The sequence below is a fragment of the Silurus meridionalis genome, chromosome 24, assembly GCF_014805685.1.
Source record: "Silurus meridionalis isolate SWU-2019-XX chromosome 24, ASM1480568v1, whole genome shotgun sequence".
Lineage (NCBI taxonomy): Eukaryota > Metazoa > Chordata > Actinopteri > Siluriformes > Siluridae > Silurus > Silurus meridionalis.
In genome coordinates, this window is record NC_060907.1 from 14,997,839 (window position 1) to 15,012,161 (window position 14,323).

At 37.6% G+C, this 14,323-nt stretch overlaps 1 protein-coding gene across 1 annotated transcript; it reads right to left on the reverse strand.

Moving 5' to 3' along the window:
• Positions 1 to 684: 684 nt before the first annotated feature.
• On the reverse strand, positions 685 to 10,436 carry adprhl1 (ADP-ribosylhydrolase like 1). The gene is given in 8 exon segments (XM_046838421.1): positions 685 to 1,196; positions 3,063 to 3,195; positions 5,028 to 5,074; positions 5,077 to 5,154; positions 6,962 to 7,102; positions 8,311 to 8,436; positions 8,530 to 8,694; positions 10,019 to 10,436. Coding segments are annotated over 8 exon segments (1,074 nt in total). The 5' UTR covers positions 10,233 to 10,436; the 3' UTR covers positions 685 to 1,026.
• Positions 10,437 to 14,323: the final 3,887 nt, after the last annotated feature.

A 14,323-nucleotide genomic window follows, 5' to 3' on the forward strand; every position in this document is an offset into this window, starting at 1 on the left:
GTTGACGAACTCCTGGTTTCTTAATATTCTTATTCATGGTGTCCTTATTTACAGGCCTCTTCTGGGTATCTGTGCCCAGCCTTGGCAACTCCTGGGTAATATATTGCAACAGAGTGTCCAGAATCTCTCGGACCACTGGACCGGTTAAGTGTTCCAAGATTAGCTGTTTAAGTGTCCTGCCATTTACTGCTATGTTGTTCTCTAGAGAAATGACTCCTTGAGGTCTTTCCTGTTCTGCTCTGTATGAAACAAAAAAGCCATTCTTTATACTCATAGATCCTCAATAGCGTATCTGTAACAGCTTTTTTTTGTACAGAGGCCCCAATATAGCAAAAACAAGACATGAATGGGGGACTTGGTTATTCTGTAAGAATCAGAGCCTCTGCTGTAAAGCTTTGTGCATTTGAGCTAGATGATGGTTAGGTTTAATCAGGGACATACCAGGGAAAGAGAAGGTTTAGGTTTTTTTTAAGGACTCTGAGGTTTCACACTGCATTTTAGATATTCAATCTTTGCCTCAGACTATTTTTACTGGGAAATCCTCTGAGATTGATGAAAAATCAGAACATTATATCATGTTGTGTGAAAAGTCAGATGTTTAGACAAGTAGGAATACTATTTAATTAGCTGTGTGGTATTGCAATTAGGAGTAAAATTTTAAATAAAATATATTAAAAAGTCAGATTTGTTTAATGTCTTTTAATTTACATTATATACTCACATCCCAACATGCACACGTGCTATTTATTTACTATAGATTAAGCAGACATCAAAAATTGGCACAACTCCTGATAAATATATTTTACATCCATTATCATTGAAATAGCAATTCATTTATATATATCGACTTAGTGGAAATTAGCAGTCCTAACAAGCTTTAATAACTTACCAAACTTTTAACGGACAAAGGATGATAGTGTCAGAGCAAACCGAATGCCGAGAAAAGGTACAGGAGGGGTGTGTATCTGTGCAGCTTGTGAACCATGTCAACTCTACGTGTGAACAAGAAGGTGAGGAGCAGAGCTGTTACTTCTCTAGATTCTTTTCCGCAGATGCCGTGTGGTACAGTTTGACGCCAAGCGCTTCTAGTTTTTCCTTCTTTTCGAGGTTTTGGTACAGTCCTGAAGGCACGTGTTTCAATCCATAAAGCAGGCCATAGAGACATCCAGCAATCAGACCTGTAGCACTGCTCTCCCCTGGAACAGTTTTAGTGTCAAGATTTCTTTATTTATACATCTTGTTAAATAATAATTATTTAATTACTTGATTATACATAAATACATGCAGATATCAAAAATCTTTGGGGCAGACAATCCTCTTTTGTTTGTATGTTAAACAAAAATTATCACTAAAATTAATTTACATACAGGTGCATCTTAATAAATTAGAATATTATTAAAAAGTAATTTAATACAAAAAGTGAAACACGTATATTATATAAATTCATCACACACAGACTGATATATTTCAAGTCTTTATTTCTTTAAATTTTGATGATTTTGGCTCACAGCTAATGAAAACCCAGAATTCAGTATCTCAGAAAATTAGAATATTATTTAGATATAAAACCAATAAAAAAAATTATAATAAATACAAATATAAGATTTAACACAGAAATGTGGGACTACTGAAAGGTATGAACATGTACCAACTCAATACTCGGTCGTGGCTCCTTTTGCATGAATTACTGAAATAATGCGGTGTGACATGGAGGCGATCGGTCTGTGACGCTGCTTATGTGTTATAGAAGCCCAGGTTGCTCTGATAGCAGCCTTTAGCTCTTCTAGGTTGTTGGGTCTGGTGTCTCATATCTTCCACTTTACAATACCCCATGGATTCTCCATTGGGTTTAGGTTGGGCGAGTTTGCTGGCCAATCAAGAACATGGATACAATGGTCCTTACACCAGGTATTAGTACTTTTGGCAGTGTGGGCAGGTTCCAAATCCTGCTGGAAATTGAAATCAGCATCTCCATTAAGCTGGTCAGCAGAGGGGGAAGCATGAAGTGCTCCAAAATTTCCTGGTAGACAGCTGTGCTGACCTTAGACTTGATAAAGCACCAACACCAGCAGATGACACGACTCCTCAAACCACCTCTGACTGTGCAAACTTTACACTGGACCTCAAGCAACTTGGATTCTGTGCTATTCCTCTCTTCCTCCAGACTCTGGGACCTTGATTACCAAATGAAATGCTAAATTTTATTTTCTTTCATCTGAAAAGACAACTTTGTCCCACTAAGCAACAGTCCAGTCCTTTTTGTCCTTTGCACAGGTAAGACACCTCTGATGTTGTCTCTGGTTCAGGAGTGGTTTTACACAAGGAATCCATCAGTTGTAGCCCATTGATAAGTCTGTGTGTGGAGGCTCTTGATGCACTGACTCCAAATGCAGTTCACTCTTTGTAAATCTCCCCAAATGGGCTTTGTTTCACCTTTTTGTACCACATTTTTTCTTCCATTCAACTTTCCATAAATGTGCTTGGATACAGCACTCTGTGTACAGCAGCTTCTTTAGCGATGACCTTTTGTGTCTCACCCTCCATGTGCAGGGTGTCAATGATCGTCATCTGGACAACTGTCAAGTCAGCAGGCTTCCTAATGATTGTGAAGCCTGAACCAGACTGAGACTCCATTTAAAGGCTCAGGAAACCTTTTGTAGGTGTTTGGATTTAATGAGCTGATTAGAGTGTGACACCACGAGTCTCCAATATTGAACTTTTTCACCATATTCTAATTTTCTTACATACTGAATTTTGGGTTTTTATTAGCTGTAAGCCATAATTATCAAAATAAAAAGAAATAGAAATATATCAGTATGTGTGTAATGAATCTATATAATATACAAGTTTCACTTTTTGTATTGAATTACTAAAATAAATCACCTTTAAATGATATTCTAATTTATTGAGATGCACCTGTATATCGTCTTAGTGAAAATTAGCAATGAATACAAACTTTGTGCTTATTTAAAATGTTGCTCTAAACAATAAATATTATATTTCTACCCTCTTTATACTTTTTTAAAAGTAATTTTGGTTCTGGGTTAATAATGACAATTTACCTCCATGAAACATGGCCCTTTTGCACAGCTCGCCCCAGTCCGAGCCTGCAGCCAGCAGAGCATCGTAGGCGATCATGGGTGCATCATGGCCTCTATGCCCTCCTCGACCTTCTGAACTCCAACTCTTATACAACTGTGAGAGATGCAGTATAATTACTTTTACACATAAAAACTATATTTGAAGTTAACAACATTTCATGCTGGAGGTCTATGCAATATTCTGGTTGCCTGCACCTATGGGCATCACAGCTGACTTCAAAAACTGGTCATGTTAGTTAGTTTGTCATGTCATTCGTTTATTTTCATTAAGCATCTTATCTTGTATATTTAGAGCCTATCCAAAGAATCATGATGCTACATTGGGAATGCACTCTAGACAGATTATCCCTGACCATCCAGCATGTTTTAGGCAAGAAACTCAGAGGAATCCTATGCAGAACATGCAAAATCCCACCAAGACTGTAACCTGAGCTCAGGATCAAACTGACTACAGTCAACTACTGTAACAGTACTGATTACTCCTAAAAGGCAGCAGTATTATGTTCTACACCATCATGCTTCACCTAGTTTGGTCTTTATTTTCATATTTCATATCCATACTTAAACGTGTTTCAGGCATCTTCCTTAAATCTTAAATACACTAGTTGTGGTTGTGTTATGTATACAAAGTCATAGACACACATATACACACAGTCTAGAATATCTTCTTTTAAATACTGGCTGGCATCTTTTATGAAGAATGATAAAAATGATATAAAAAAATGATTTGAAAATTATTATATGAAAATAACTCAACATACAGCCATTATTGTCAAAATAGCTGGCAACCAGAGTGAGTACACCCTCTGAACACACTGCCTTAATCCTCCTGTGTATGAAATTCACCAGAGCTGCACAGGTTGTTGCTGGGATCATCAGGCACAGTACATGTGGGAATCCATGTTTCCTATAATGAACCACAGCTCTCCAATACCAGCAATAATAGCAGCACTCATACAGCCCCAGACCATGATGCTACCACCACCATGCTTGACTGTAGGCAAGGCACAATTTTCTTGGTTCTCCTCACCAGGGTGTCGCTACACATGCTGGACACCATCTGATCCAAACAAGTTTATTTTAGTCTCATCAGACCACAGGACATGGTTCCAGTAATTCATGCTCTTGGACAGGTCACATTTAGCAAAATGATTGTGGGTTTTATTGTAAACCAACTTCAGAAGAGGCTCCTTTTGGGACGACTTCCATGCAAACCGACTTGTTGCCATGTCCAGCGTACGGTCTGAGTACTGACAAGTGGACCCTATGCTTCTGCAACCTCTAAAGCAATGCTGCAGCACTCATGTATCTGTTTTTTGAGGCCTTATCCAAATGGAACCTGTCTTGGAAAACCTCTGTATGACCTTGGTCACTGCACTGTAACTATGTTTCAGGGTGTTACTGAGCTTCTTATAGCCTCCGCCATTTTTGTGGAGAGCAACAATTTAAATTCTTAGATCCTCAGAGAGTTCTGTGCCATGAGGCACCATGTTAAACATCTAGTGGTCAGTATGAGAGAATTGTAACAGTACATGTATTCATATGGAAACTTTTCGGTACAGGGTTTTCGGGTTTGGTACTGAATGCAGTCCTTTTGACGTGCAGAACATAGTTAAGATCTCAGGAATGTATTAATTGACGGACTGCAATTATTATCAAACTTGAAACCATACACAACACTGCCAGGGGCATAAAAAAGAAACTAGAATTAGGGCAGTGTCACTGTGGCTACTTACTCAGTACCAGAAATACGATTTGTTTTGCGCATGCTTGAAAAAGCAAAAAAATCAATAGCGTTAGCATTAGCCGCTATCCAGAAACCATATCTCACAGTCTAATCTAACAAATCAAAACTTAAAGTACATACCTATGCCTGTATATTTCACAATTCGAGGTGTATAATAACATATGGAATTAAGGCTTTACCTTATCCATCTCATCTGCATCATATGTATTAGGAAAGATAGGCTTTTTTGTCCCTCCTCCTCGATCCCTCTCTCCTGCAAATAGAACTGCCACTTGGCTTCAAAGTAAAACCATTTCTCCTGGTATTCTGAAAAAAGATTATTTACACAGTGAGTAGGGTTTAGGAAAAGTTGCTTTTACAGTATTACATACTGATCCATTTTACAGTTACTGTACTGGTGAGTGCGTTTGGTCACTGTGTTTATTGTCTCATTTTGTTGTGTTTGCACTAAATGTTGTTGTTGTTGTGCACTTTATTTATAGTACCAGTTCATATTGTCTATTGCATCATCTTGTATTTATTTCATGCATCATCTTAGTCTTGGGGGAATGTTGTTTTATTTTACTCTGTACAATAGTGCATATGTCTGGGATAACAATAAAAGCCACTTGACTTGACTTGATCTAATGCTCACTTTACTTCATGCTCACCTATACTGTTTACAAAGTTATTCAGTCAGCCAGTGTTCACTGCAAATATCAGAAAAGGAGAATGTGATCTCAGTATATTTAACTATGGCAGGGTTGATGGTCTCAGAAAGAATGGTTTGAGTATGTTCAAAAACATCCCATTTTGTGTTCACACTGGTTTAATTAAGGTGATGTTAACTCACCTAAGCATGCTAGAATGCTCAAGAAGACAAACCTTAAGGCAGATGGGCTATGATAACAGAATATAACATTGTGTGCAGGCGTTCCTAATAAAGTGGCCAGATGAAAACTTATTGCCAAAAGATTATGCAAATTCTTACATGAATTAATGTATAACAGGTTAGATATACAACCCCAATTCCAAAAAAGTTCAAATGCTGTGTAAAATGAATATAAAAACAGAATGCAATGATGTGCAATACTTATAAAAAAATATATTTTATTTACAATAGAACATAGAAATCATATTAATTATTTATTTTATTAATTATTTAAACTGAGGGACTGAACCATTTTATGTAAAAAATCAATTCTGTTTTTTTTCCAAATGTCCCATTTGTTTCTGATACAGGATTTCAGTTGTTCAACAGTCCTTGGTCTTCTTTATCATATTTTCCACTTCACAACACAGCAAATGCTTTCAGTTAGTGGAAGGTCTAGACTGCAGGCAGGTCACCTCAGCACCCGGACTCTACTACAAAGAAATGCTATTGTAAAAAAACGCAGTATGCAGTTTAGCATTGTCTTGTTGAAGAAAAAAAACGTCCAGATGAAAACATTTATTGCTTATAAAACCTATACATACTTCACAGCATTGATGCTGCTTTTCCAATTGTGCCTATTCCATAGACAGTTCCAAACCTGAGCACTGATTACAAGCCAGATGATCCCTCATCCATGTTTTCCAAAAATAATTAAAAATTTTATTTCATCTGACCAATTCATCTGAAAAATTTTATTCAATTGATTTCTAAGTGCAGTGATTTCAAATTCAATATTGGTTTTCAACTTTTGTCCCTTGCACACAAAGATTTCTCCAAATTCTTAAATTGTTTGATGGTATTCAACACCCATTGTTACTTCTGAGAGACTCTGCCTCTTTAAGATAAACTTTTTACACCCAATCATACCTGTTTCTAATTAACTTAAATAATTAACAAATAGTTGCAAAATGTACCTACTTTTCCAGCCTTTTGTTGCCCTGTGTCCCAACTTTTTTTTAGATGTGTTGCCATCATCAAATTAAAAACTTTCTAGATTTTCCTCAGAATTGTACTGGTACATTTACTCAGTTTAATATGGGCTCAAAATATGGGTTTATGATGTTTGCATAATCGTTGCATTCTGTTTTTATTTACATTTAACACAGTGTCCCAACATCTGTAGAACTGGGATTGTACTTTTAATGTTAGATATCGTGTGTAAGTTTTTTTTTGTTGCAGCATTGTTCTTAGTTACCAAACCTGCGAAGTGGCGTATAGTCTTTCTGCAGTAATCTTCAGCCTTGGGGATCACCTTCATGAGATCACGACCCCAGTTCACCAATGGCTTTCCTTGGACTGCATATGAAGCAAATAGGGCAGAACAAAGAGATCCCAAAAAGCCTGTACATAGAAGATGTACAAAATTAGAATCCATTGAAGTTTAAATTTTAACTAACCGAATGATAAAGTTCTTTTCTTCAGCATAGTATTTAAACATTCAGTTATTAATAACTGTTTATTAACGATTAAATGTCATATTGTTATTAGATTGCAATGAATTTAATAAAATATTAAATTCCAATAAAATAAAGTTAAAGTGAAAGATTTCTGCTTGCCCCCACCCTTATAAATTAGTCATGTAATAGGGTGTCATTTTGATTGTAGGATTTTTGCAACCAAAACAATGCTTGTATATTATTTGGAATAAAGTATTTTGTCCCCTGACTTCTTCAGCCATATGTGGTTGATCCCCAAACTGTTACCACAAAGTTGGAGACACACAATTGTAATGTCATAGCATTACATTTTCACTTACTTGGAGAACTAGGAACTAGGAGACCCAAACCTGTTCCAGCATGACAATGCCGATGTACACAAATGGTTTATATGAGTTGGAGTGAAAGATCTCGAGTTGCCTTCTATATAGCTCTGACCATCAACCCTATTAAACACCTTTGGGATGAATTGGAACGATGACTCCACCTCAGGTTTCCTCACCTCACCCTCCATCACTACCTGATTTTACTAACACTCGTATGGCTGAATGAGCCCAAATCTCCACAAGCACACTCCAAAATCTAGTGGAAATCTAGTGGCTATCTTTCCAGAAGAGTGTAAAGAGAAATGAGGTGTCGAAAAAGCACATACAATAAGGTTGTGGTCAGGTGTCCACAAGATTATACAATGTTTGTTCATATAGTGTATTTCCAGCATAGAAAAATGTAAACTGCACACCCGCTGATATAAAGAATAGGCTTTTAAATCTTGATTTATATCAGTGGTGTGGATTGGACATGACTGGAATGTTGAGATCAAAAAGCAGTGACCTAGAGATTAGATATAGTTTAGTCATAAACAGAACATAATAGGCATGGCATGGGAAGAATGCACCATCTCCACAATAACTAGCATTCAAGCTTTCCAGGAAAGTGTTTTGGGGTGTGGCTTTAAAAGAAACACTGAAGGATATACAGTATTTCCAAACAGATAAATAATTTTCACTACAGTCTGAGTACTTTTTTTAAATAAATGACTAGACAATACCAGTGGAAGTCGATTCCTTGGCTAGTCATAATACTATGACTTGTGACATGAGGACCATGTGGTACCTATGGGGTGGTTATGGGTCATCCGGCCGATTTCGATGCTCACTTCCACCAGGTTTTCCAGTCTTTCAGGCTGCCAGTAGCGCATGCCCACACACATAGCTTTTGTGGCCGCTCCAAAACCAGAGCCTGTAAGCAATGGGAAATACAAACATGGTCAAAGTAAATACTCATACATTCACCCAGTACAGGACTGGACCACTGCTGTGAATGAAGATGTACCTTTTTCATTAAACGGCGTATGCCAGGCCAGCAGGTAGTTATCAGGTTTGAGGAGAGAACAAGCTTCTACTGTGCTGGGGTCGGGAGTTCGGCCTTGAAGGGACACCATGGCAGCCACATATAGGCGCACAACCTCTCTGTATAAGTCTTCCAGACACCAGTAATCTTGGCAACACAATCCAGCATACACATACTTTGACATTTTCTCTACTTTTTGCTTTATGATGTCACACATCAGAACAGTGAATCCTTTTTTTCGATCTCTGTGCTGTTATGTGGTGTTAGCATGCTTAGCATTCCAGGCAACTGAGCACTAGTGTGCCCAGCTAAATATAGCTATAGTGTGTATGGAACAGTCAGAGAGAAATACTTTCAGGGCATTAGTGAGGCTCATCAGTAGCCACACACCCTCTATTCCGTCTGTCCACATCCCAAAAAAAACAAGCTCATACATAACTCCAGGAGGATTTCACTTAGTGGCTGTTGATGTGTTCTGGGATGGTGAGGAGCCGTGGAGGTGATTAGGTGGGTTCTAATTACAAGACATTATTGAGAAGCTGATTATGCAGTTAACCTCTTGCCCTTAATCTTAACCATTCTCAACATATGAAGAATGATCTGAGTTTTTCTCAGTAGTAGAAACACGGACCTAAACCCAAAGTCTGTCCTGTTCTGTTAGATAATCTGCAGCATGCTTTAAATAACCCAATGATTATACTGGGTCGATGGCCACCATTGTCCCATTTTGGAGGATCACCCTTAAGTTCTATTCCCAGCTTGGTTAAGACTCAGAGCTGTAGACAGCTGGAGTTTAGGTGTATGATAAAGGACGATGATTCTGACTTTGACCACAAGGTTTTAATGATGTCAGGGTTATCTATTACTTATACATTACCGTAAGTGCATCTACAGATTAAACAAATTTATGATTCCATTCTCATAATAATGGACATGCAGAGTTAAGAGAGAGATAAAAGAGATCAAGGCATACGCTGAGACTTTTTTCCTGCTTTATATGGCAAATCTAGAGAAATAATCCCATACCCTGCTAATGTATCTCCATCGGACCATACACATTTACATCTGGCTTGCTCTTATTTTCCTTTTTTTTTTATTAAAAAACATGATAAGAAACTAAATTTAACATTTATTAAACTATTTTAAATATATTAAACAATTATTATTTAATTTTAAACAGGTTTAAAATGCATTCATGTTAATTTGACATGAAATCCTCAACTCAATCACTGTAGCTCCTGTTGTGTCTAAGAAGAACAAGCTACAATAAATTCTTCCAAAGGGAAATCTTTCATTAAAATTACAAGTCTATGGCAAGACTGAACACACAGGTTAATGTTGGTCTCTATTACTTACTAAATCCTGAAACACAAAGTTAAATGAAAGTATTAGTGAAGATAAAAACCAACCTTTCTTTCTACAAATCTTACATGCTTGAGTAGTTGAGTTTGACCTGATGACACATCTTTACCTGTAACAAGGGCCTCTGCTGTGGTCATGTGCATCAGAGCTCCATCACTCAAAGGCCAGTTTTCTGAATCCAGTTTAAGAGCTTCCAGTCCGCCAAGAGCCGAGAGCTCTTTCTGTATCTGAGACCCTGACATGCAGCTTTCCCAGCGGCCTTTGCGGTATCCCAGGGAATCTCCTACCGCACAGAGGACCATCGCAGCCTGGAATTTCTCCATCAGGTGCCTCTACAAAGCTACACCATCGACAGAAATGTTTCTCTCTAGGCAAGAGCTGGGGTTCTTGGTTAAATATTTGACCGGACCACTACAGGAGCTACCAAGCTTTTCCAGGCTTATCTACTTTGTTTGGTAATGTTTCAGATTGGGCTTCACTACCTCAGAGTGACCAAAAAAAACAGGGCCCTATTCATCTCTCTCACACACACACCCCCACACACAACCAGCAGGCTCTTATCACCAAGCCTTCTTTGTGTTCCAGTGATCAGGTGTCTCCTAAAAAGGCAATCCCCATGGCACCAGAATCTAGCAGCTGGTCCAGGATCAGCACTAAATCCCCTCCCAAAGCCACAGACAAGAAAAGAATAGAGTTTCAGCAAAAAGTCATCATACTAAATTCAGGGCATTAAATATATCTGCAGCTCCAATACAATTTTCCACATCTTACACTCTGTAATTTTAGTCTGTAATGAAAAAGAACTGGAAATATAATGTTTGAGTACATGGAAATTAAGCCCATAATGTTAGAGGGTGGGGTTTAAAGTTGTGATTACATACAAAATTCCTTTCTGTTGAGCCAAACAATAAATAATAAGCCAGTTTCACCTTCCAACAGGGCAACAGCTCTAAGTGTACTGCCAAAGCTACACTGGTAGTGGAAGTGAGAAATGAGGCTTGATACAATGCTACATTCACCTTCATTCTGGCAATATGTAAATCAGAGCAAACATGTTCGCCAAACTGTCCAGACTATATTATATTTCAGTGGTGGATGAAGTGCACAAACCATGTAAAAAGTAGATATACAGTAGGTAAAATAAGACTCTAATAAAAGCAAAAATGTTCCCTTTAATCTTTCCCTTGTGTAAAAGTACAAAAGTATTTGCCTTCAAATGTACTTAAGTATCCAAAGTACTATGATTTATTATGGCTATAATGTTTCTATTATAACTGTTATCACAAGACTCTTTAATCAACTCAGTTTATGTGAAAATACTCTGTTACTCTTAACCAGTGGCGGACCATGCATTTGGTACCAGGGTCTTCAGTGGGGACTTTCCCGACTTAATTCACCTCATAATACCACCACTATCACGTAACGATTATAGAAACCATCAATACTATACAAAAAACGCAACATACTGTAAAAACGTGTGGCATTACAGAGAGAGGAATTTCACATATGGAGAGTGAATACCATTTTACTAAAGCAAGAAACCCAGTTAAGACTCCAAACCTCTACACTACAACCGCAACTGTGCACCTACATCATCTGGAGCAGTTCAGAATCAATATTTGTCGAATAACATGACAAAAACTTTAAAAATGTAAATAAAATACAACCTACTCACAAAGATGCAAAGTCATAATTTGCACCGATCCTCACTGGTCTTGAAGTGGAGAACAAACCCTTTCCCTGGCTGAGACAAGCTAGCAAGTTAAGGGTTGGCTGACCTCCTCACGATGTCTAGCTTTTATTGAAAAAGGATTTTTAAGTATGTCTGGGACCAAATCAATTTCTCTTCCTCCATCAGCAATTGTGGGCATAAAAAAGTCTAACTCAGATGTATTAATGTGTGCAGAGCGCTACAGATGTGTTTTGCCAGTCGAACTTGGCTGTAACAGTTTCCCTCTGACCAACCAATCAGAGGAACGGAAAATGGTGACGCTATTCTGTGAGAATATAAAATCCAATTGGTTAAAGAAACAGATTTATTTCTTATAGAGACTGAGGTAAAAAGGCCAGCAGTACTGACTTTAAAGGCTCTGGGCAGATTAGATTGACATGGCAGCACATAGAGGCTGAAATCTAAATCAAAAAATCTAACATCCACTGGAAGCAGTGCAGGCAAGAAAAACGCTACGTAAAAAAGAAAATAAACTGTTGGCAATAAATTAATACAATTTCATGGAACAAATATTAGAATTGAGGTTGTAAATGTAAGTCAGTGCTTCTGATAGTGTTTAGGCCTGCAGAGAAGACCTGCCCTCCCACCACTGCTCTTAACACACCAATCTATTAATAGAATAATATTATTGAGGACAAAAGTTTCTGAAAAATATTTGTATGGGCTTTTTTCACATCTCATTCCACATTTAGTCTATTTGTGCTATTCCAATAATCTCCACTCTTCTGGGATTTTGTTTGTCAGTGTTCCAGTTCATCCCAAAGGTGAGTTGAGGTCAGAGCTCTATTCCAGACCTCTCAAAATGTTTCATTCGAACCCATGTAAAGCAGATCTTCATGAAGCTGGCTTGGTGTAAAGGTGCATTGTCCTGCTGGTTCAGGTTTGGGTCTCCAAGTTCAATTGACGGGAAATTTTATTGTTACTGCATCCAAAGATTCTGTAGAATTGTGTGCCTCAAAGTAGAACCATATACGGCTGGAAAGGTCAGGTGTCCCAATACTTTTATTTACTTCACATCATTTATTTGTTAAACTTCACACAATTCTATCTCCGTGTATGATTTAGTTTGGGCAGAATTTTATATTAACAATTAAATAATCAGCCAGTTCTGAACCGCAAAAATAATCTTCTGACAGCACGGACCTTGTGAAGCCTGACATGTGAAATAATTAACAGTAAATTCTATGTGTTCTAACTGTGTTTATGGGGTCTTTAAACAAAATAATAAAAAAACTATTGATTACCATTTACAAATGGGATTTCTTTTTGTATCATATTTGATACATTGGGCAATTATGCAATTATGGCAACACTGTATATTTTATAACAAAAACAAAGACTGATTATTGTATTTGGAACGTCCACTCCTACTCATTGTCATTCTTATCTTCTTCTGACTGCTCTAAGTCACTTGAATTGCCTTCCATACTCATGCCGATAACAATTTCAACACTTAATTTTTTTGACATCTGAAAATACATACAGAAAAATGTTTGTGTACTCTGAATTTCTTCTCTGAATTGGTAAATAAAACCAAGATTATTATTTATTTGTTTTATTGAAAAGACAAATAGCAAGCTCTTTGTCTTAACAAGCTACAACATTTGACTGGATATACAAAAATCCCATAAATATTTAATTACCACTATCTTCTTCTTCTTTCGGCTTCTCCCATGAGGGGTCTCCACAACGGATGATCCGTCTCCATACCCCCCTGTCCTCTACATCTGCCTCTTTCACACCAACTACCTGCATGTCTTCCCTCACCACATCCATAAACATCCTCCTTGGTCTTCCTCTTTTCCTCCTTCCTGGTGGCTCCATCCTCAGCATTCTCCTACTGATATACCCCATGTCCCTCCTCTGCACATGTCCAAACCATTCCAATCTCACCTCCCTCACCTTGTCTCCAAAACGTCCTACATGCGCTGTCCCTCTAATAAACTCATTTCTGATTCTGTCCATCGTCGTCACTCTCAACGAAAACCTCAACATCTTCAGCTCTGCTACCTCCAGCTCCACCTCCTGTCTTTTACTCAATGCCACTGTCTCCAAACCATACAACATCACAGGTCTCACCACAGTCCTATAAACTTTCCCTTACACTCTTACAGATAGAAGGGTATCACACTTTCCAGTATTGAATCACTTAAAAATGATTTTAAGATGACCGTTTCATTTTTAATTAGTTTAATAAATGATAAAAACTTTATTTGTATTGTATTTTGTGTGTGACATTGTCGCAGGAAAAATGCAGATTGCATTTCATAATGTATATAAATACCTGCTGTATCATATTTGAAACACATTTTCAACACAATTTTACTATAACAGTCTTTAAAATTTATAAATTATTAGTTGCTTCAAAAAAGTACATATTCGTATTAAATAATCAGTAACGACATCTGCAACGTCAGTTTAGGAAGGCAGCCATATTGGAAAAACCTGCCTAAAGCCTGCTGTTGACTGAAGTGCATAGATATCTCCAATAGGGGGCAGAAGACAAGTCTCAGATTGTATTCAACAGGTTTTTGAGGAAAGTATTGTTAATGCAGGTGGTGCTGAGGTCCCAGAAACTCATGAATCAAATATGATACATTTGGCATTATAGCGTTAACTTGTCAACGTTTCCACGTGACCCTGGTATAAAAGGAATCATTCAAGTGATCTGCTTTGTAAAAG